The 25,211-nt window shown below is 39.1% G+C and overlaps 1 protein-coding gene across 18 annotated transcripts in view; it reads right to left on the bottom strand.

The window, feature by feature from the left end:
- DPYD (dihydropyrimidine dehydrogenase) overlaps positions 1 to 25,211 on the bottom strand; it is a 638,604-nt gene that overhangs the window by 553,128 nt on the left and 60,265 nt on the right. For 17 of the 18 annotated variants that reach the window (XM_039484205.1, XM_039484204.1, XM_039484209.1 and 14 more), the window contains exon 2: positions 16,615 to 16,725. In XM_039484205.1, the coding sequence (XP_039340139.1) occupies positions 16,615 to 16,725 (111 nt within the window). Of the gene's footprint in view, positions 1 to 16,614; positions 16,726 to 25,211 lie in introns of those variants that run through there. The other variant, XM_039484208.1, reaches the window with a different exon arrangement.

Raw genomic sequence — 25,211 nt, 5'->3', positions numbered from 1 at the left:
ATACAATTTCCATACCCAGATGTGGCCTTCGGGCCAAAAAGTTTGCCCACCACTGCATTACATGACACTGCCAGTAATAGTAGTAGGTGAACACAGATGTGACAATGCTTTCTCCTTACACAGCCTTGAGCATTAGAAAAGACCACAAAATACTTCAGTTTAGTGGCCAGCTGATGGACAAGGACATCTAACAATGTAATACTTTGATTTTGACAATCATGATTGCTTGCTAGCTTTGTTTTCCTATTTACTGCCTTACTGGCATGGTCTTCACTCCCACTGGGAGCATCCATGGTTTTGTCCTGAAGATCCTTCCTCTCCAACACAATCATGCTTTGGAGCCCCATGAATATTGCCTTCCCCATGAATGCACTGCCTTTGACACCTTTTAAAACTGTTGTATAAAAGACCAGAAGGGGGTGTTATTGAGCAATAGGAGGCACTCCAGCTACTCCCACGGCAGTGACTCCACAGTAATTGCCAGGCAAGCAAGGAAATCTAAGGTTCATATTTTCAAAAAGAGAAACCTGAAGTGTGGCTCCTAAATATGAATTTAGGCATCTAAATAAGTGGCTAGTGTGCTGTAGAGCAAGTCCTCCAGGAAGTGTACAGATGCCATATTGCCTGTACACTCTCCATGCAGACTTGGCTTCCTGGGACACTTTCTGCAGGGGAACAGAAAGAAAGAAGCCCAGGACAAGGTAGCAGCAGGGTACAGCTACAGGGAGCAGGAGGAACTTTTGTTTACTTCATTTCTGTATATAGCTTCTGTTCGTAACAAATGGTCTATCTTGAAACCAGCCTGCTAGTCAGTAAGATATTACAGCCAAATGTTCAGAAGTGCAGAGAACCCAGCCGTTCTGATAGACCCCAAAGGGAGCCACTGGGTGCTCAGCATTTTGAAATTTTTCTGTCAAATTTCCTGTTTAACAAAATGCTGCATGTGATGTGCCTCTGAAGTTCCAAAATAGATTTGTATGGTATCGGAATGTATTATCTGAGAAATAGGATATGATCTTGTGCATATCCATTAGGGTCCTTTAATTACAAGGATCTGAGTTAAGGTCGCATATTTAATCTTAACTTGTAACATTTTCCCAAACTGAAGAGTTGAAAGATCTGATCTTGCAAACACTTACATATGTGCTTAACTGTAAGTAGAAAAGCAGTCCCATTCTCTTCAATGGGATCATTAGTGTGTTTGTAGTATCTGTGCCTAAATCTGTACCCTTAACTTAATACATTCATGTACTTTTTGTATTTAAATCCAATATTATTTAAATAGTACCATGCATATTAATGTTTAGATTTGTGTCCCATTGACTTAGGTGCCCTAGTCCCATATGCTCCTAAATCACTCAGGTAGTTTTGAATCTTATCCTCAAATCTCTAACACTGAATAGTTCTGTACAAACCCGAAACTCTTATTGTATCCTTTCGTAGCAAACATTGGAACCATTAGCCATTCCCCAACTCTCAAAAGATGTTACCATTGTTGCCAAGGTCTAAGCAGAGCAGTAAGAAAAAGTGGAGCAATTAGAGATAGCATCATTCACTTAAGACAATTTCTGCTTTTCCCTCTTCAAGTCCTTTTCATCTGTAAGTTGCTAATTCCTTTCTTATATAACAGTGTCCCCCATTTCCTTTGTGTTTACTTCGTTTGTGTTTTCCATTTCAAATTTTTCTTCAGTACTGCCCTATCTTTTCTTTTTTCATTTTATTGCTTGGGCTTTTTCTCTTGTTCTCTTTCTTTCTTTCTTTTTCTCCTTTATACTTCACTAATTATTTCATGTCTCCTGGTTCTTTCCATTTTATAAATGTGTCGTGACTTTTTATTTAGTTAGTTATTGCATTCTTTTATTCTGCTTCTGCAGTTTTCTGATTTCTGTGTGCTTGCCTAACTATTACCCAAATGGCTCCAAGCAGGACATTCTCAAATTTAAGAATAAATAAATTAAAAGAAAAATATTATCTGTGGTAGTGTTGTGTTGCCTAGCAACAGTGTGAGCCTCTCCGCATCTTTTCTAGAGCCCTGGTGGTAAGGATGCTTTTCAGACTTATTGCTACAAACGTATGCAAGATTTTATTCGCATTGTTCGGCTGTTCACTGACAAATGCACAGGAATATATAAATGACAAAATGGTAAACTCCTCCAAGTAAAAGCATCAGGAACTAGGCTTCCCTACTAGCATAATAGATCATAATAAGCTCTTTGGCGCAGAATCCCCTGCCTTGTTACATGGTCTATCAAGCACAAGGTAACTAAGTTATTTAAATAAAATTAATATATTTTTTCTTTTGCAATTCAAGCACTTATGAGTTACTAAAAAAATCTCCACAGACAACTGGGTTTACATATGTAGATATAAATAGTCAATTAAACATTCAAAATAAGCTTTCTTTTTCTTCCAAACTTTCTAAAAAGCTTTAATCTACATAAAGGCAAAAAGCACTCTCCAATTTCTATAAAATGGAAAAAAGTACAAAGCACCTTTGTGAAGCCTTGAAAGCATAATGGGATTATCAAAGAAATTGTGTTTGTTCCTAAAGCATTTGAACAAAATCCTGAGAGATGCTTATCATCTGCAATTCCCACTGACTTCAGATGTGATAGAAGTAGAAGATTCAGTAAACCCCCAATTTAAAAAATAGATCAGTTGGTTATGTTATGTTTACACTACAGCCTATGTCAGTATAATTTATGTCACTCAGGGGTGTGAATGACCCCAATTGACATAAATTACACCAACATAAGCACTCGTGTGCGCAGCACTACATTGACAGGAGAGCTTCTCCCACTAACATAGCTTCTGCCATTCGTGGAGGTGGTGTTATCATCACCGGACGCACTGCATCAGCATAGCTGTGCCGCTGAAGCGTTGTACATGTAGACATGCCCTTAGTAAAGTTCATTGGTACCAACAGCACTTATGCAGCTCTACAACAGACAAATATCTGATTTTAGAAGTTGATTTATCATGATCCGCTAGAGAGTTTGAAATTTATGCTTGACCTCATATTTTTCAAACAATATAAAGCATTTGATTCTAGCTCAAGAGAACAGATGCAAAACTCACAACAGACTTGCTCCCCTCTCTGGCAGCAATGATGGAATCCTTGAAGAAGACAATGGCAGCCTTTGAAATTTTCATGCTCTTTGGACGGGAATGGATGTGCGTGACGGTGCGCAGATTCACCCCTGCAGCGCCTCCTGCTGGTCTCTCAGGGAATTAGCTCTGCCAGTCTTGGAGTGCCCTCTGCAGGCCGGTATCCCACTGCCTCTTGGCCCCCATGTCCCTCCCTGGACTCCAGTGCCTCACTATCTGCGGTGCTGCCCCCTTGCAGTAACCCCTCAGTCTCAGGGTCTCCCCTCCCCGGGGAACCCCCACCCAATATCCCCACCTCGCCTCAGTCGTAGGCTACTGCCAGTCACCAACTAGCCCCCGCTCCCTGAGGCAGGCTGCAGTATAAGCCACTCATCACAGGCAAGGGGGGTTTGGACCTGCTGGCTTTCAGCCCAAGGGTAAGGCCTGGCCTACACTAGAAAATTATGTCAGTTTAACTATGTCACCTAGGGTATGAAAAATCCCCTGTGCAGACAGCGCTGGGTTGACAGAAGAATTCTTCTATCAATCTAGCTACTGCCTCTTGGGGAGGTGGAGTACCTATGCCGATGGGAGTGCCCCTCACATCGGCATAGGTAGCGTCTACACTGAAGTGCTACAACGGTGCAACTGTGCCGCTGTAGCATTTCAAGCATAGACTAGCTGTAAGAATCACTGAAAGAAAGAAGAACTACATAATTCATCTAGAGAAAACTTTTGTAAGGAACTCCTGCAGAGAGGGAAAGGTGTTCACCCACATGCACCAATCTCAAGTGCCCTGAAAATAGCATTATTGCTTTGGATATTTTTATTTGAGGGTGGGGGGTACAGGGCTAAGTCAGCAGCAAAGGAATGTGATGTTTCTGTCACAGTGGAAAGAGAAAAGTATGTGCAACATAATCTTTAAGAAACCACTTGACAACAGTAACATATTGCTAAATGAGGAATATCTTTTACTGGACCAACTTCTGTTGGTGAAATAGACAAAATTTTGAGCTGCACCGAGCTCTTCTTCAGGTCTGGGAAAGGTACTCAGGAGTGTCACAACTAAACACAAGGTGCAACAAATTGTTTAGTATAAGTCGTTAACACATATTCTGCAACCATTCAAGATGAAGTGGCCAATTAACACTGCTTCAGTCATAGGACAAAAAAGGGAGGTTAGTGGGTTACTGAATGTTGTAATAATAAAGGCACTGAATTTATGGTTTAAGACCACTATTTTTAGTGTCTTGCAAAGCTATACATTTAAGATCCCAGGCTCATCTTTTGAAAGGGTTGTGCAGGCTTCCTTGAGGATGAGGATTGAGAAGTCAGATATGAAGTGATTGTTTTGTGAAAAGCATTTGCCCATGGGTGATAGGGTGTTTTTGTCTTTTATCATTTTTCTATGTGAGTTCATTTTAGAGCATAGTGATTGTCTAGTTTCATCCACACAGTTGTTTTTGGGGCATTTACTGCACTGGATGAGGCAAATCCCATGTGATAGGCATATGTAGAACCCATGGATCTTGAAAGGTGTTTTGTGGGGGAATTGATCATCATAGTACTGGAGATATGTCTGCAGATTTTGCATCTGTTATTGCTGGTGCTGCTTTGAGTTGGTGGATCATGGTTTGTGGAGAACTTACTCCTGCTCCTGCTGAGTTTGGTGAGGTTGGGGGGTTGTTTGAAGACCAGAAGAGGGGATTTCAAGAATGATTTCTTTCAGGAATTAAACACTGAAGGAGAGGTAGATACTGCTGGTAGTAGAGCACACTGGAACACTGTTTATTAGATGGCACAACACAATAGAGAAGCAGCATTCAGGTTGTAAAGCCAAGCACTCAAAATTTAGCCTGTGCAACCATATTCTGGCCCTCTTGTGCATATGCATTATAGCTCGCGGAGGGATAGCTCAGTGGTTTGAGCATTGGCCTGCTAAACCCAGGCTTGTGAGCTCAATCCTTGAGGGGGCCATTATAGGGATCTGGGGCAAAAATCTGTCTGGGGATTGGTCCTGCTTTGAGCAGGGGGTTGGACTAGATGACCTCCTGAGGTCCCTTCCAATCCTGATATTCTATGATTCTAATATAGTCTCTAATTACATGATTACATGGCTGCATCACTAGTGCCAACAGTGCTACTGTCTCCTCCACCAGCATCTGTATCCAGACAGAGAACCTGACCATGGATGCCTCTACCCAGATCCTGGTGTGGATTTGAAAAGACTGTGTCCTGCATTTCCGACTCTCAGAAAGACAGGCCAGTGTGAAAAGTGTCTGCTGCTGGAATCTCAGGAAGCAGGAGGAGGTGGCTACCTGGAGGATCCTCCATGCACGTGAGGAATTCATTGCGAGTATTCATATGGAGATGTCCAAGGCTGAGGAAGCTATTCAGCTGTCATACGCCTGGAGGATGATATGGCTCTGTCACAGGGAGGACCCACCATAGTGATGAAGAACTGTTATGCTGCCCTGGCAAAAAGCCAGGAGGAATTGCCCCCAAAGGTGGAGGAGGAGAAGCCATGTACCCCTAAGGCTGGGAGGGATCACAACCACCTCTTCTAGGAGGAAACATACGGTAGTGGTGATTGGTGATTCTCTTCTGAGGAGGACAGAGGCATCCATCTGTCAGCCTGACATGGTATCCTAGGAGGTATGCTGCCTGCCAGGGGCCTGTATCCAAAACATTACAGAGGGACTGTTGAGGATTATCTGGCCCTCTGACTACTACCCATGCTACTCATCCATGGGAGCACTAATGATTCTGTGAGGTATGACCCTGAGCAGATCAGAAGTTACTACAGGGCTCTGGGAGTAAGGATGAAGGCGCTGGGGGCACAGGTGGTATTCTCTTTGAGCCTTCCAGTCAAGGGAAAGAGCCTAGGTAGAGACAGATGCATCCTGGAGGTGAATGTCTGGCAACCTTAATTCTGTCATTTCCTAACTTTTTAGTGCTTGACTTTGTAACTTTCATAATGTTCTCTTAAGTCAATTTGTGTGTGTGTGTAAACTTCTAGTCTTTTAAAAAAGCAAGCTGAAAAAATGGAAAATTCCTCATGTGGCATCACATTGCCACATGTATTATCGGCAGGATCGGAACCTTTAGATCCACCACCTCTGCTACTTAACTTAATGGAGTAAACAATACCAATAGCAGGTGATCATCCTCTACGTCAATCAGCATGAGAAAAATGGGACACTTTGCTATCAGGTATCACAGATATTTGCTGACAGCAAAGGAACTGTGAAACTCAGGAATCTTGGGTTCCATTCCAGGTTCTGAAGGAGAGCATGCTCTAGTAGACTCAGAATCTACTGCCCACTCCCCCACAAGTTTGACCCATTCTGCTTCATCCCTACCAAGTTGTCTCTTCCCTGCCTCCTTGTCCCACTCCAATTCTCCCCACCTAGCCAGTCCCAGTCCCCATTCCACAGACTTCTCAACTTAGCCCCAATCTCTTTACCCCACCAGTTTCAGTTCCCACCCTCCTGGCTTCTCATCCAATATTTCCTTCTCCTCCTCCTCAAGCCCAAACTCCAGTTTCCACTCCTGCCAAACTGACAACTGGGTCTTATCATGGGAAATGTTGGGCAACCTTAATAATAGGCAATGCCACTTGCGCAAGAAGCAGTCACCATTTCTTACCTCCAGCCAGTGACCACAAGCAAGCACTACTGTACACACACACTTCTGCAGAGTATTAAGACTTCAGCAGATACACTGAGGCAGCTACATGTTAGGTGTGAAGAATGGCTTAACCTTTGGTTCTCTCCATACCCTCTGATCTGATCAACTCCAATAAAGGGATAAATATTAATCATGCTTTTATAAGATATAGGATTTGTTCATATGTCAGATGATGTACCTTGTCTTCATTTGATTTTTCATTATTTCTTTTGTGAATAGACATATGAGAACATTTGACCCAAACCAAAAACCCATATTGGGATGACACCAATTTTGGTAGAAAACAGGAAATACAGGCCTGCCTCTGAATTTTGTGGTTCACCCCACACTCTAAAATAGGAGAAACCCAATGTCAACTCTGAAGACTCCTGAATATTTTCATAGGAGGTTGGAGATAGTTTCAAAATCCAGGTCAGGGTCATTGTAGGCCAGAAATTACCTTTGATTATTTAAAATATAAACAAGCCAAACTCCCATCCAAGAGAACTTTGTATTTCATCCTGTGCCAACAGTCAGCAAAAAAGTATCCAAAGTCTCAGACTGTTTCAGACTCCCTTGGGAGGTATTCATCACTGAATCAATATGAAGCAAAGGCCTGGAAAACTAAAAAGATAAAGCAAGAGGGGGTTATTCACCTGGATCTTTCAGAAGATGCTGGCAGACCTGCCTCAGTCTCTCAGAGTCTCTCTCTGCCTTGTGGGAAAAGAGGAATATATAATCTATGCCTATTTCCCAGCATGGCTTGCCAGAAGCTAGGACTATTAATATGGCACTCATGGCAGATTACATTCCCCAGTCTATGCAGCTCTCCTAATTCTCAGGGAGACTGGTTGGAACTGCCTATAGCCAGCCTTACTAATCCCTCACTACTGCTTAGGGTAGGACAGACATTGCCACTATTCCAGTGACCTGCAACTGTGTGTGTGCTCTGCATGAAGAGGGGCTCACAAGGGAAGGAAAAAGCTCTTTACACCCTCACACCGTTAGCACACATATTAAAAGAACCAGATACAATGTCACCATTAGGACATAATGTACTTAAGACTCTATAACAGAAGAGTTACATTAGGGAAAGGGCTAATCTGTAGCAGGCAGGCAGATTTCATAACAGCTGACAAATTTTGATTATTATGTCTTAAGGACAAATTCCAACTACGATAAACAGAAGAGAAGTGCTGTAACATGTATTTTATAGAAACAGCTGGGGTAAATCATTTTCATGTACAGAGATAATATAAGCAACAGTCACACTTAAATAAAATGTCTGGAGAACACAGTGTATGGTACCTATACAAAGAAATGCAAAGTAATTAGTGTGTCTGAAAAATGCATGAGTTGGAATTTGCTAAATGATTAAACTAGTACATTTTAAAGTCCCTATAAATACTTAATTATTGATACTATGAGTAAAAGATAAGATCTCTTGACATTACTTTTCAACTCTTACTGATACTCAAAGTAATCCATGTTTTATTCATGTAAATAGTTTGTACATACAGTCAATCACTATTAGAAAAAAACATTCTCAAATTCCCAAATCACGTCAACAGAACCTAATGTAACATTTTCCACATTTGGGAATCAGAGTGTTTTATTTAAGGAAATCAGTCTGGCCATGATACCACAAAGCACAACCTGAGCAGACATCAGTTCCAAGAATCAGATGTCAAAGTGCTCCCTCTAATGTCCCTTAATCATCACACCGATTAGTGGCTGAATAGTGATGTGATTAAAAAGACTATTGCCATTCTATACCTATTCATACTACTAGCATTCTACGTATGTTCCACCGATTAGTATTTGAATAGGGTAGCGATTAGACAAACATCTGCTATTGTGTACCTTTTCAGAAAAGAACTTGCATATGTACGCACACACGCGCGCGTACACACACACACACACACACAGAAGAACAAATAAATATTTAGCAAAGGTGAACAATAGGTTTAAGTTGTAAAGATAATTGAACTTATTTCCTTTAATAAGTGCTCTCTATTTTGCAATATTTAGGAATATTTTTATAAATATACTAAATGTTTCATTAATACAGCTTTGGAGCTGGTCAAATTATTCAATGCAAATAATTTGTTCAATAAGTTTCCTGTTCTCAAGTTATGGGTAAACTGACTGATATTTATTTGTAATTTGAACAATTTATCTTTCAGGCCACCAATTATCTGTGAACAGTTTATTTAGATTATTCTCTAACTTTGGTGTACAACTGCTCACCAAAGTAGCATATTTTTCCAGCTCCCGTACTGGACAACAAATATTTAAAAGAGAGAAACAGCATATAGCTGCAAATGGATAGTCTTTTCTACCGTTACTTCCATGTGTATATGGAAATTTGTACAAACAGCCATCATTCCTCAAACATTTGTATTAATAAAAATTCATTTGTGCAAATTTTCACAAACAATTACAGAGAGAAAGTGAAAAGCTGTTTGTCATTTGAACAAGTATTTATTAGTACGCAAATAGACATCATGTAACGAATTGCAAGTCTTGGCCTACAATAACACTGTACAAACAGACTTAGTTTGTATTTTAACATGTCACAGAATAAGAAACAATCAGTCTGTTTATATTTCCGATACTTAGGAGGAGCAACAGAAAAATTAAATCAAATTGCTTTGCCCCAAAGTGATACCCTTGCAATAAAGAGCTGCACTTAAAAACGGTTTGGCTATTGGAAGATGTTGATCAGGTTTAGTAAATGCAAGCAGAAAGAACAGTGCTACTACTGCCAGAAGTTCAGTACAGACAAAGGCTATGGCAATTAACAACAATCCAATTTCCCCCTTCATGCGTTTTTCTTTTGTTGAATTACGTCCAACTTTTCCATCTGAAGCAATTCCTAATATTGTTCTATAGGTACAGCAATAAAATGTATAAGCAGTTTCAAGCAGTGTTTGAGAATAAATGCTGAATTGATGGTTTCAATTATATCCTCTTCCTCATCAAAACCTCTCCTCAATATTCACAAGCCTCCTTCAGCCTGGGGCACAGAATGTCCTGTCCCACTGAACTCAGATTTCTCCAGTGAGTAATAAATCATAAAAATAATATGTAGGGTCAAAAAAAGTTTTCGTTTACACCTGTGCACCTCTCTCAACCCAATGGGGTCCAACAGGTCTAAATGAGCACAAAATTTGGTTCATAGATATTGAAATGTGAAATGCCTCCTAATATACACCCAACAGAATAAAGTATGCACATCTGGTGCAGTGTTTACTCAAATAAGAAGCCTTTGTGGCAGGAAAATATGAGATACCCAGAGCAATCCTGTGAACAGAAATAGTCCCTCTATAGGGCCCACAGATCTCAAATTAGTGTCATAACTCATTTCCTTCCTAAGTTTTTGTCTACTGGTACTTCAAAGACAGTAACACAATCAAAACCTCAGCCTAAATTTCTTCTTTAAGTATGGCTTTTTTTAGGATGACTGCCAGGACTGCCTCTGTCCTCCCTCTGGCTCAAAGAAACACTTCCCTTGTACATCCTGGTTGGAAATGATCGGTTCCACCTGCCAGCAAGACTCAGTGTAACTACCTGAATCTTTAATACAGGTGTTTATCATCCGAATCTCAGGTGACTAAGCAAAAGAGCCCTGCATTCCTATACAAGATTTTAAGAGTCTGAAAGCTGTTTTATAAATACCAGTGAATTATTTCCCCTATAGTTTCTAGGGGAACGTTGACTGGCTTCCATCTACTGAGAGAGACAAATTTTACACAACAGCCTGGTTGTCTGACATAATAAATAAGTCACAATACTCACTCAAAGCACAAGGAACCTTCTTTAAGGAGAATACATTTTAGCTTTTTCGGTGCTTGGATGGATATTAAAATTTAGTTTCTACTTTCAGGGCAACCAAAAATGTGTCAGAGCAGACTAGGAGTTAAAATTTTGTTTGTGAGATTATTCTGAGGAAATATGTAAGTCTGCCATCTGGAAGCATTTTAGACATTACAAAGTCACTGTGTGCATGCCTCAGCAGATGCAGCTTTTGTTCACAGAGTTTTGAGGGCTGTTAATTTAATTAGTTCTGTATTTTCACACACCCATCCTTCCCCCAGTGGTAATTCTACCCAATCCCTATCAGTATAGCTTGATGAAAAACTGATGCTAAGGGCCAAAATTCTGACCTAATGTAAATACAAACAGAAGCAATTACCATGACTTCAAAGAGAGTTAAATCTGCTTATAAACAGCTCAGAATTGGATCAATCACAGGATGACTATGAGCTACCAATGAGATGTTGCTATGAAAAAGACAAATCAGATCCCACAAATGTATTAGGTGAGGCATCTTCTGTGAGGCATTTTCTGTAGAGGTCTTCCCTTGTACAAGGCACTGGGAAAACCTCATCTGGAATGCTGTGTAAAATTCTGGTTACCCATGCTCACAAAAGATTAATTTAAACTGGAACAGGTGCAGAGAAGAGCTATTAGGATGATCAGAGCAATGGACGGCCTATCTTCGGAGAGGAAACTGAAAGAGCTTCGCTTGATTAGTCCAGCAAAAAAAGACGTCTGAAAGGAGATACGATTGCTATCTATAAGTACATCAGGGGGTACATACCAAGGAGGATGAAGAGCTATTTACACTAAAGGATAATTTTACCACATGAACAAATGGATATAAACTTGCCACCAACAAATTCAGGCTGGAAACTAGAAAAGGGTCTCTAACCATCAAAGGGGTTCTGGAACAGCCTCCCAAAAGGTGTAGTAGGTGCAAACAATTTAATTAGTTTTAAGAGTAAGCTAGACAATTTTATGAGTGCAATTGTACAACTGGGTTGCTTGTGGTAGTGGGGGGCAGCGTTCAACAGCCCCAAAGCTCACGCTCAGTTTCTGTCATATATGCCTAAAACTCATACTTCAGGATGTCAGTGAGCTGCTGGCTGGGGTGAGGAAGGGATTTTTTATCCCTTCCCATTATATCCTGGGACGGGGTTTTTGTTTTTTTGTTTTGTTTTTAAATCTCCTTCCTCTCAAGGGTCAGGGATGGCCATGGCTAGAGATGCAGCATTGGGCAGCATGGGCCTGGTCTGAGATGGCACCAAACATTCTCTCTTTCAGGTGCTTGGCTGGCAGATTCTTACTCTCATGCTCAGGGTCTAACTGATGGCCATCATATGTGAGGTTGGCATGGCATTTTTCCCCAGGTCAGATTGGCAGTGACCTTGGAGTTTTATTACCTTCCTCTGCATAAGAAAATAAGAACAGCCCTAACGGGTCAGACCAAAGGTCTGTCTAGCTCAGTATCCTGTCTTCCAACAGTGGCCAATACCAGGTACACAAGGGGGAATGAAAAGAACAGGTAATCATCAAGTGATCCATCCCATCACCCATTCCCAGCTTCTGACAGAGGCTAGGGACATCATCCCTGCCCATCCTGCCTAATAGCTATTGATGGACCTATCCTCCATTAATTTATCTAGTTCTTTTTTGATCCCTGTTATAGTCTTGGCCTTCACAACATCTTCTGGCAAGGAGTTCGACAGGCTGGTTGTGCGTTGTGTGAAAAAATACTTCCTTTTGTTTGTTTTAAACCTACTGCCTATTAATTTCATTTGGTGGCCCCTTGTTCTTGTGTTATGAGGAGTAAATAACACTTCCTTATTTACTTTCGCCATACTAGTCATGATTTTATAGACCTCTATCAGATCCCCCCTTAGTCATCGTTTTCCCAAGCTGAAAAGTTTCAGTCTTATTATGAATAAGCAGCCATTCCATACCCCTAATAATTTTTGTTGCCCTCTTCTGAACCTTTTCCAAGTCCTATATATCTTTTTTGAAATGGTGTGACCACATCTGCAGGCAGCATTCAAGATGTGGGCATACCATGGATTTATATAGAGGCAATGTGATATTTTCTGTCTTATTATCTATCCCTTTCCTAATGATTCCCAACATTCTGTTCACTTTTTTGACTGTTGCTGCATGTTGAGTGGATGTTTTCAGAAAACTGTCCACGACTCCAAGATCTCTTTCTTGAGTGGTAACAGCTAGTTTAGACCCCATCAGTTTATATGTATAGTTGGGATTATGTTTTCCAATGTGCATTACTTTGCATTTATCAACATTGAATTTCATCTGCCATTTTGTTGCCCGGTCATCCAGTTCTGACAGATCATTTTGTAGCTCTTCACAGTCTGCCTGGGACTTAACTATCTTGAGTAGTTTTGTATCATCTGCAAATCTTGCCACCTCAGGAAAAAGATCTTGGAGTCATCGTGGATAGTTCTCTGAAAATGTCCACGCAGTGTGCTGAGGTGGTCAAAAAAGCAAACAGGATGTTAGGAATCATTAAAAAGGGGATAGAGAATAAGACTGAGAATATATTATTGCCCTTATATAAATCCATGATACGCCAACATCTCGAATACTGTGTACAGATGTGGTCTCCTCACCTCAAAAAAGATATTCTAGCACTAGAAAAGGTTCAGAAAAGGGCAACTAAAATGATTAGGGGTTTGGAGAGGGTCCCATATGAGGAAAGATTAAAGAGGCTAGGACACTTCAGCTTGAAAAAGAGGAGACTAAGGGGGGATATGATAGAGGTATATAAAATCATGAGTGATGTTGAGAAAGTGGAAAAGGAAAAGTTATTTACTTATTCCCATAATACAAGAACTAGAGGTCACCAAATGAAATTAATAGGCAGCAGGTTTAAAACAAATAAAAGGAAGTTCTTCTTCACGCAGCGCACAGTCAACTTGTGGAACTCCTTACCTGAGGAGGTTGTGAAGGCTAGGACTATAACAATGTTTAAAAGGGAACTGGATAAATTCTTGTTGGCTAAGTCCATAAATGGCTATTAGTCAGGATGGGTTAGAATGGTGTCCCTAGCCTCTGTTCGTCAGAGGATGGAGATGGATGGCAGGAGAGAGATCACTTGATCATTGCCTGTTAGGTTCACTCCCTCTAGGGCACCTGGCATTGGCCACTGTCGGTAGACAGATACTGGGCTAGATGGACCTTTGGTCTGACCCGGTATGGCCATTCTTATGTTCTTATGTTCTCACTGTTATCCCCTCTTTCCAGATCATTTATGAATATGTTGAATAGGACTGGTCCCAGTACAGACCCCTGGGGGACATCACTATTTACCTCTTTCCATTCTGAAAACTGATCACTTATTCCTACCCTTTGTTTCCTATCTTTTAACCAGTTACCAATCCATGAGAGAATCTCCCCTCTCATCCCATGACTGCTTACTTTGCTTAAGAGCCTTTGGTGAGGGATCTTGTCAAAGGCTTTCTAAAAATCTAAATATACTATGTCCACTGGATTCCCCTTGTCCACATGCTTGTTGACCCCCTCAAAGAATTGTAATAGATTGGTGAGGCATGATTTCCCTTTACAAAAACCATGTTGACTCTTCCCCAAAAAATTATGTTCATCTACGTGTCTGACAATTTTGTTCTTCACTATAGTTTCAACCAGTTTGCCTGGTACTGAAGTCAGGCTTACCGGCCTGTAATTACCGGGATCACATCTGGAGCTCTTCTTAAAAATTAGCATCACGTTAGCTATCCTCCAGTCATTTGGTGCAGAAGCTGGTTAAAATGATAGGTCACAGACGACAGTTAGTAGTCCTCTAATTTCACATCTGAGTTCCTTCAGAACTCTTGGGTGAATACCATCTGGTCCTGGTGACTTATTACTGTTTAGTTTATGTATTTGTTCCAAGACATTCTCTAATGACACCTCAATCTGGGACAGTTCCTCAGATTTGTCACCTAAAAAGAATGGTTCATGTTTGGGAATCTCCCTCACATCCTCAACTGTGAAGATCGATGCAAATAATTCATTTAGTTGCTCCACAATGGCCTTATCATCCTTGAGTGCTCCTTTAGCATCTTGATCTTCCAGTGGCCCCACTGGATGTTTAGCAGGCTTTCTGCTTCTGATGTACTTTTATTTGCTATTACTTTTTGAGTCTTTGGCTAGCTGTTCTTCTAATTCTTTTTTGGCCTTCCTAATTGTATTTTTACACATTTGGGTCACTTGCCTGGATTATCTGGGTAATCTCACTTAATCATTTTCCTGTCACTGGGGAGGGCTCGAGCACTGGGGCACTTTGGTCCCTTCTATTTTTTGCCTGTGGCACATAATAGTCTAGTCTCCTGTGGGTTGTATTACATTTTGATTGTTGGGTTTAGCGTGTGAGTGCCGGGCAGTGCTGGTGGCCTGTAATACACAGGAGTTCAGACTAGATGATCTAGTGGTTCCTTCTGGCCTTAAGCTCTTTGATTGAGAAATTTACCTGCAAACAGCTTCCTATGCAACCAATTCCCATCCCTCCTAATGTTTGTTTACAATAGCTTCCTTACATTAAGAAGGCTAAAAGAGGGTTAAACAATTCTCTACTCTTTGATTTATATTAACCAGAGCTATAGATGGTGATCTGGAGAGTCCAGAAAGGCAGAGACATTTCCATTGAGTTTTTCCATCTTACTAACTCCACCCATTTAACTGTTTACCAGATCAAGTTTTGTTTGCTTGCTTGGGGTGGGGAGCTTTTTGAAGCAAGAGGGAATGTATGGGGGGGTTGTTTGTTTTTTAATATAGTTACACAATGCTGTGACAGGGGAAAATGTTTAACGAAGTTTTAAAATAGGAACTATTTTTTGGATAGAAATGCAAAACTCCCTTCAAATTTTGTACTGGTATTTTAAAATTTTGCCCCATTTATGGACTAAAAATAGGAATTTTTAGCCGATAGCCACACAGTATAATTACCGCATATTACCATGCAAGTCCATTTTTAAAATATGAGTTATAACTGTTTATAACTAAGGCTTCGATCACAAAATGAGCAACTTGTGGGCAGACTCTTGTACCTGTACGGAGTCCCATTGAACACAAAGGGTCTTCACACAGGAGCAGCACCTTCCCCAACCCCAGAATTCAGGGATTATGTAAAAGGTTCAGCTAGAACCCTGAAAAAATTAAAAGTTACATGATGTCTAAGATTCTATTTCAACTTCAATCACCTACCAAGATCCACAAATGCATCCTGGGGTTGATAACATTTACACATCCCTATAAGTTTAAGAGCATCAGGAACTTTGAGTGCATACTAGAGGTACACTTGCCAAGGGGAGGAGGAAGAAGCAGGAAAGTGGGACATTTGCTTTAGGTATTTCACTCCTATCAATGAAAGAGGACCTAAATACAGCAGGTATTTCTAAAATATGGTGGAATCCGGAAAAACCCCCATACAATTGGATATCATAATAGAGACTACACTCAACAGAATATATAGCAAGGCTAAATATTAGTTCATAGGGGTGGAAGTGTAATACTCTACCTAAAAAATTCCATAAAACCTAATGAGATAAGTCATCTGAGTTGAGAGGACTATCCTTCACAATCTGGACAGAAACAGTACAAATACGTGACAGGCATCTTTGATCAGTTGGGAAATCAAAGAGGCAACTATTAATAAAATAAAATGGAAGACGTAACAACTACTATCATATAAAACCGGTCAAATATCATATTGGAACAAAGAACATACCTAGATCAATAAAGGCAGTGTCTAAAATAGCAGGGACGTCCAAGGATTCAAAAAGTTTATAATGAAAAATCCTATTTCATGTAAAGAGAAAAAGGCATAATTTAAAATCTGGGGCCAGATTCTGATATCATTTACACTAGAGTAAATCACTGAAGTCAGTGCACTTACCCCCAATTTCCAGAGGTGTAATCGTATGGCTGCTTAACTATGTGGGAAATGTAACTCTCAATTTTCTGACTTTTTTCCAACCTTAACAATGAATTAACATTTTCCAGATCTATCATAAGTACAGTACTTACTGAACTGCTCTTATCAGCATTCCTTTTCCAATGTTTCTTGTCTTGTTTCTTTACTGCACTTGAACAAAGAGTTGCATGAGTTTGCATACGGGGATTTAAACCCAGAAGGTTCTGTAGAAAGAGAAAAGAATATTTTAAAATTCAGATAAAAAGCTCAAAAACCTAATAAAATCTAAAAAAATGAACAGTGCTCAACTGATCCCACCTCACCAAAGCACAAATGAATGTTTTACAATGTTAAAAAACAGACAATAAAAAACAGGACTCAACAATAGATCAACTTCAAATGAATTTGTTTAGATTCTTTCCTGTTCCAGTTTATACAGTCTAGATTTTGAGTATTTGAGGTACTGCTACATTTAAATAAACAAAAAACAAAAAAACAATACGATATCTAGTGGCAGCTCCAATCTGAATTTGTAATAAATTCTATTGTTGTATGTGTCTTACCTACCGTATATACATACACCACGTAATTCTTTTTCATTATATTGCTCTAGGTAAAACCCTACATTTTGAGAATAATGACCACACTGTGTTGCTTCCTCGTTTCTAATCCCTAGGAACATGCTTGTATGTCCTAGTGAAAAGCTATACAATGTAAATTAATTCCTTCTCTCTCAATAGAATTTCCTGTGGTATAGTACAAATAAATGTTTGAAACATAGAAATAAAAGTCTTCATTGATCACTTCAAGACTGTGCTCAAAATCAGACAAAGACAGACAATTAATTTAGTCCCAGTTCTTCCAGTGACAAGGGTTAATATTAGGGCTCTCAAGCGATTAAAAAAATTAATTGTGATTAATCACACTGTTAAACAATAATAGAATTCCATTTATTTCAATATTTGTGGATGTTTTCTACATTTTCAAATATATTGATTTCAGTTACATCACAGAACACTAAGTGTACAGTGCTCACTTTATTTTTATTACAAATATTTGTGCTATAAAAACAAAAGAAATAGTATTTTTCAACTGACCTCATACAAGTACTGTAGTGCAATCTCTTTATCATGAAAGTTGAATTTACAATGTAGAATTATGTACAAAACATAACTGCATGCAAAAATAAAACAATGTAAAACGTTAGAGCCTACAAGTCCACTCAGTCCTATGTCTTGTTCAGTTAGTCACTCAGACAAACAAGTCTGTTTACATTTGCAGGAAATAATGCTGCCTGCTTCTTGTTTACAATGTCACCTGAAAGTGAGAACAGGTGTTCACATCGCACTGTTGTAGCCAGCACCACAAGATATTTATGTGCCAGAAGCGTTAAAGATTCATATGTCCCTTCATGCTTCAACCACCATTCCAAAAGACATGCATCCATGCTGATAATGAGTTCTGCTCAATTATGATCCAAAGCAGTGCCGACTGACACATATTCACTTTCATCATCTGAGTCAGCTGCCACCAACACAAGGTTGAGTTTCTTTTTTGGTGGTTCGAGTTCTCTAGTTTCCACATCGGAGTGTTGCTCTTTTAAGATTTCTAAAAGCAAGCTCTACACCTCATCCCTCAAAGATTTTGGAAGGCACTTCAGATTCTTAAACCTTAGGTTGAGTGCTATAGCTATCTTTAGAAATCTCACATTGGTACCTTATTTGCAGTTTGTCAAATTTGCAATGAAAGTGTTCTTAAAACAAACAACATGGTGGATCATCATCCGAGACTGCTATAACATGAAATACATAGCAGAATGCGGGTAAACAGAGCAGAAGACATACTTTTCTCCCCCAAGGAGTTCAGTCACAAATTTAATTAACACATTATTTTTTTAACGAGCGTCATCAGCATGGAAGCATGTCCTCTGGAATGGTGACCGAAGCATGAAGATGCATACGAATGTTTAGCATATCTGGCATGTATTTACTTGCAGTGCTGGCTACAAAAGTACCATGCAAATTCCTATTCTCACTTTCAGGTGACATTGTAAATAAGAAGCTGGCAGCATTATCTTCCATAAAATGTAAAAAAAAAAAAAACTTGTTTGTCTTACTGATTGGCTGAACAAGAAGTAGGACTGAGTGGACTTGTAGGCTCTACAGCTGTACATTGTTTTGTTTTTTAGTGCGGTTAGATAGAAAAAATAACTACATTTGTAAGTTGCACTTTCACGATATAGAGATTGCATTACGGTATTGTATGAGGTGAATTGAAAAATATTCTTATTTTGTTTATCATTTTTACAGTACAAATATGTGTAATAAAAATAAAATATAAAGTGAGCACTGTACACTTTGTATTCTGCATTGTAATTAAAATCAATATATTTGAAAATGTAGAAAAACATCCAAAAATATTTAATACATTTCAATTGGTATTCTATTGTTTAATAGTGCGATTAAAACTGCTATTAATTTTTTTTTAGTTAATCATGTGAGTTAACTACAATTAACTAACAGCCCTAGTTAATATACCTGTGAATTTCATAAACTTTAGTCAATAGGCCCCTCATATCCCTACCTATGGTTACATTCCTCACATTTTATAAATAAAGCAACTGAAAGGTTATTTCTGGTAGAGTTGACAATTGATCCAAGTCTAATCCAGTTAGCCACACTATCTTTCAGAATGCCAAATTTACATTCTTGATTGCCCTTTTGATAACCATTCTCTAACTACTAGATAGTACTTCCCTCCTAGAGCATGAGAGGCCAGTATGTGGATTCCTATTACTACTCTAGCACATAGTTGTGTCACCTATTTGCAAAGTGTGTCTATGTCCCCCACTAGTGGCTGAACCACATAAAGGATAAGAATATACTAATGTTATCAGTTAGCCCTTTACTTCAATTTGTTAACATGGATGGTGTGCATTCGAAGGATCCAGATTCAAACCCTACTGATGACCCCGGTTGGGAATATTGCTGGTTGCATCCACTGGAATTTTAGTTTTTTCCAGTTTTCCTTTACAAAAAAAGCACACACACACAAAAGCAACTCCAACTCCATACTTCCCCATCATAGGAAATGAGATGTGTGCATTTTCTTACTGTACATGTTGAAGATGTGTGGGGCTCTTAGAGTGAAAGTGGTGAATGTGATACAAGGAGGAGGGGGGTGCCACAATAAGGCATTTCCTTGTTGTTAAGGGTTGTATGGATGGATGCTCCCTTCAGGAAGGCTTTTTCTGTTGAGGATTGTTCAGGTGGATTTTTTCCCTCTTTCTTAATATGAAGTTGGGTGCAGTGGCATGCACCTGTAATCCCAGCTACTTGGGAGGCTGAGGCTGGCGGATCACTGAGGAGTTCTGGGCTGCAGTGCATTATGCCGATCGGTTGTCCAGTGCCACTGACAGCCTGGCCAGCAAGTGGCTGAAGGGCTGGCTAGAACATCACAAATGATGTGTTGTGATTGGCACTCTCTCAGTGAGTGTTGCTGGACTGACCAATCAAGGTGTTCTTAATATGAAAATCTCATCTACTACTTAAATGAATGTTGCGTGTTTAATCTAGAATCTGACTACTAATTTACTCAATAAAATGTAAGATCATTACCTAATTCAAAAGCCTTGCTGCAAACAGATATACACAAGCAATTATAGTAATTTCTTTCTTTTTTAAAAAAATTACAGAGAGGTAAAGACGAGGGGTTCAATTTTCAAAAGAATCTAAGCGAGTTGGGAGCCTAAACCCAATTTTCAAATGTGACACCGAAACCTAAATCCCACTGACTTTCAATAAGTCACTCTAAGAGCCTAAATCACTCACATACTTTTTAAAATGTTACCTCATATCTTTTACAGTTGTATAACACAGTATTCTTAGCTATGAATATTACAATTATCTCAGCAGGCTCTGAAATGAGTTACATATTTCTAGTAATATACTGTAACAGATGTACTCCTTTGGGTACGGAGCCATTTGGTTTAAAACTTGGAACAAATGGTGGGGTAAACCAATAAAGAAAGAATCTGCATATGTATATGATCTTCATTGCCCGTCAAATACAGGAAAAGTCTCAGAAGCAAAATCAGGACCTGTGCATCGCCTTCATCGATTTGACAAAGGCCTTCAACTCTGTCAATTGTGAAGCCCTGTGGAAGGTGCTGGCCAGATTTGACTGCCCTCCAAAATTTATTAAGTTCCAAAGGCTTCTTCATGATCAGATGACTGCCACCGTTCTCTGTAATGGCCTGGAGATGGACCCCTTTTGAGGTTAAGCAAGGATGCATTATTGCCCCAACCCTCTTCTCCATCTATTTAGCAGTCATTTTGGTCCTTGTTAAAGACCAATGGAGTTGACATCCAATTCAGAATGGGTGGGCAGCTTTTTAATCTTCAACATCTCTGCTCGAAGTCCTTAGGGCGTCCATTACTGATCTTCAGTATGCTGATGACTGTGCCATCCTCGTGCACACTGAGAATGACCTTCAGTCCACACTGGATTTTATTGCACAAACTTAATGAAATCTAGGACTCTCACTCAATATTGAAAAGACTAAAGTGCTCCATCAGCCTGCTTCAAGCATTCCACATGACCCACAACAAATCACCATCGAGGGACAGACTATGGAGACAGTCGAGCACTTCGACTACCTCAGTAGCCAATTCTCTCAAAATGCAAAAATTTACAGTGAGATCGAGCACAGGATCAGGTGCACAGGTGCTTCCATTGGAAAATTGCTTTCCCAGATGTTTTCACAGACTATGACCTACAGCAGGACTCCAAATCCAGGTCTATGAAACAAATGTTATTCCTACACTCCTTTATGGATGCGAAATCTGGGTGACCTATCAACAGCACTTCAAGAGTCTGGAGACGTTCCACCAACAATGCCTCCAGAAGATCCTTTGCATCAAGTGGGAAGATCGCTGCACTAACACCAGCATCCTCACTGAAGCCAATGTCACCACCATTGAAGCAATGATCATCATGCACCAACTCCCCTGGGCTGGACATTGTGTGCAGATGCCAGACTCTTGCCTTCCAAAACAAGTCCTCTACTCTCAGCTCACCCATGGTCAGAGATCCCATGGTGGTCAGAGGAAACACTACAAAGACACACTGAACACGTATCTCAAGAAAATCGATGTAGACATCAATATCTACCTCAATGGCACCACATTGTCCATCAGGCAGTGATCCACTTCGAGGAGAAGCTCTGCCTTGCCCTCAAAGCCGAAAAGAGAGAAAGAAGGAAGGAAAAAAGAAAGAATTGTCTCCCAGCAGGCAGTTGACCTGCCAGGAAATATCTGTACATACTGTGGGTGGATATGAGGTTCCAGGATTGGACTTCTGAGTCATCTCAGGACCCATATGTAAATCTGTGGTAGAGATTATCCTCGAATTCAGGGACTGCCAATGATGGTGGCAGATTAATGAACAGAACAGCTCCATGGTGCCATTTCTGACTTCCTTTAAAATTCACTTATGGGGGAGATGGCAGGAGGAGAGGCGACCACTAACAATAATCCATGTCAGTGACTTGCTTGTTAGTGTCTTGCTTGTGCAAGATCAGTGCTTTACAAAGGCTAGATTATTATACTATGTGAAGGATATTGGTTGAGTTCCTTGAGATCTTTTCTACTTGGTTCCCCAAGAACTCAGTTCAGCTCCAGTCTTATCACTTTGATTTTTTTTAATTTGGCATACAGCAAAGCTATGCTGAGTTGAGAAGACTCAAGAGTATGGGGGGTGGGTATAGGGCACATCACACATTTAAAGTTACACAGCAAACCTAAAAAAAAAAAAATGTTACACTTTGTTAAAAGCATTGAGACACCAGAAGGGTTAACCAACAAAGTTAAGACTGAAAGGAGACATTGCCTGAAAGAGTGACTGTCTTAGCTTTTCAATTCTGAAGGAAAGATTTCGATGGATTTTTAGTAGAATTTAAAAATATATATATTTTACAGATACTTTTTACATTTTAAAAAAATGTTTGTTTTTAATTTTTCTGGTTTTTTTGCTATGTTGTAAACAGTTTATACAAGTGACCAAATAAATATTTTAAACTTGCTTGGCTTAGCCTTGCCAGCTGAGCCTTTGATTTTTTTTAATATGGTTTTATATTTCTGAAATTTTCCTTTTGTAAATTGCAAGTTTGAGCAGATGACACATTTGAGTTGCTTACTTTTCTAACTTGCATTTTTTATTTTTATATAAATTTTAAGTAAGTTTTGGTTTTGTGTGTGTTTGTTTTTTATACAGGCAAGATAATATTTTTGGCCGGGGCTATAATAATTGCTGTATTTTCACAATGTTTTGTTCTATTGCTGTTTTTATTTTATTTTTGTATTTTAGTTATTTGAGATTTTAGAAAACTTACTGTTACACAACTTTTTTTGACAGGCAGTTTTAACTGCTGTGTTATTTTTAAACTTAGCACTATAATTTATTTATTAATGTTTGTGTACACACGTGCACCTAGGTTATATCCCTACTAGTACATATGGAAGCAGTTAAGCCATGTAGAAATCTCTATTTTTTAAAGTGATTTTAACTAAACTGTTCATAGTTAAACAATCTAAATTAGATTGCTGCAAAGATGAGAACAGCCAACACAATTGATTATAGACACATTATTTGGGAAGGGCCCATTTTTCTGAATGGCTGTGAATGCTTTCAGAGGAAAAAGATAGTGGTGGTATTTGTCACCATTTGACCTCTCCCTTGCATAATTTGTTTGATTACGAAGGATCTCATGGGCATGGCTACACTGAATTTTACTACCATAACTAGGTTTTATTCTTCAACTCAGCATTTTTTTAAACCTTTCACTGTTCTTTTTAACACTTCATTACTTTTACTACCGCTATTTAGTCTCCTCCAAGCTCTATCGTGTTAATTTATATAAGCTTCTTTTAATTGTACATTAATTTTTAAAAATTACTTTAATTTTTTAATGTTTAATAAAAGACTTTTCAAGACCTTGCTAGCTACTAAATGTTCAGATTGCAACTCTGATTTGTTAGAGCATCACATGTTTAACTGACTTTTTCTTTGTAGCTTTAAGCTTATCTTTTATGTCTTTTGTATTTTTTAACTTAGTACCTAAATCAATATAAGTGATTCATAATGAGTATATTCCCATCTAGAAAGCAATGCATGCTAAAATGAAAGTGTGTTTTAATAGTGTAGGCCTGGCTTGACATGAATATTTGGACATAGGTGAGACCTCATTTCTTGGGTGACAGGATTAGGGAGGTAACTGGATCAGCAGGCTGGAAATAGAGTGTCCATACAAGCTAAGCTGTACTCACTAAATTCAGTTCTTAAAAGGACAGCTACCTTTTACTTTGGCTACATCGATATAGGCAACAGACATTATGTTTTTCCTGACCTTTTAGATATGTTTTTATTTAGGGTTTTTTTTTTGTTTTTTTTTGGTCTTTACAACTTCGATTTGCTTTTTATGCTTTTTGCATTCATTTCCTAACATGGTACATTGGTAAAGTTTTAGCCACCAGAAATAATCCTTGTAAGACTGCTGCTTTGATTTGCTTTCTTTACTGTAGAATAAACAAAACCAAACAAAAAACCTTGATGTTTTTTCCATGACTACCGATTGGCTCTATTTTTTTTGAAAGTTTCAATGGCATTCAACTGATTTTTGCTGTACTCTGCCAATAATTTTTAAGAGACCTCTGACATGCTCTGTCAAGAATTTTTTTTAAATAAATTCTTTACAAATTTTAAATACATTCTTGGAGTTCCTTTTTCACCCAGTCCCAATCTCCCTCTAGCACTTCTCTGGGGAGTCTGTATGGTCCACCATGAAATTTATACCACTTTTTCAGCATGGTACTAATTTTCTCATATTTAAATCCTTTTAAACCTTTCCAATGCCATTTCCCTTAATGCTAGGTTGCGACCCTTATACTAAGGGGTTTATATGTTTCCTGCCCCAGATAAGCGGATCAAAGTCATGGCACCACTACGTTGGGGCTCCCCCAAGACCTCGTCCACATGGTTCCCCAAGAACTCAGTTCAACTCCAGTCTCCTTTATTTGGCATACAGCAAAACTACACTGAATTGAAAAGACTCAAACATAGGGGGTGAGTATAGGGCACGCCACATATCCAAAGTTCTATAGCAAACCCCTTCCTTTATATACATTTACATATTACATTGCATTTACTATACATTACATGTTTTACGATTGGCTTGGTTAGTTTGTAGGAACCAATTCTCGTACAGCATGCTCTGTCCACGTACTGTCCATGTATGACTTACTCTTTACCTCCGCTTTATGTTCTGACTTAGCTTGTCCATTGTAAATCATTCCCCCTTATTTTAGGTCATATTCTATTCCCAGCCTGCTGATCCAGTTACCGCCCTAATCCTGTCACCCAAGAAATGAGGTCTCACCTATGTCCAATTATTCATGTCAAGCCAGGCCTACACTATTAAAACACACTTTCATTTTATCATGCACTGCTTTCTAGATGGGAATACACTCATTATGAATCACATATACTGATTTAGATTGCAAAGTTCTAAAATGTTATAAACTGCTCATGTACAAGAGAATGAGTGACATATAATGATGACTGATTTTTTAAAATTTTTTTGACAACTGTGATAAATGGTTATGTTGAACTATGTAGGGACAGTAACACTACTTCTGAGAATAAATAAGCTGTA

This window comes from Mauremys reevesii, linkage group 8 (assembly GCF_016161935.1).
Source record: "Mauremys reevesii isolate NIE-2019 linkage group 8, ASM1616193v1, whole genome shotgun sequence".
In the NCBI taxonomy this organism is placed as follows: domain Eukaryota; kingdom Metazoa; phylum Chordata; order Testudines; family Geoemydidae; genus Mauremys; species Mauremys reevesii.
The sequence above is the reverse complement of the archived record's forward strand: the minus strand, read 5'-3'. Positions and strand labels throughout refer to the sequence as shown.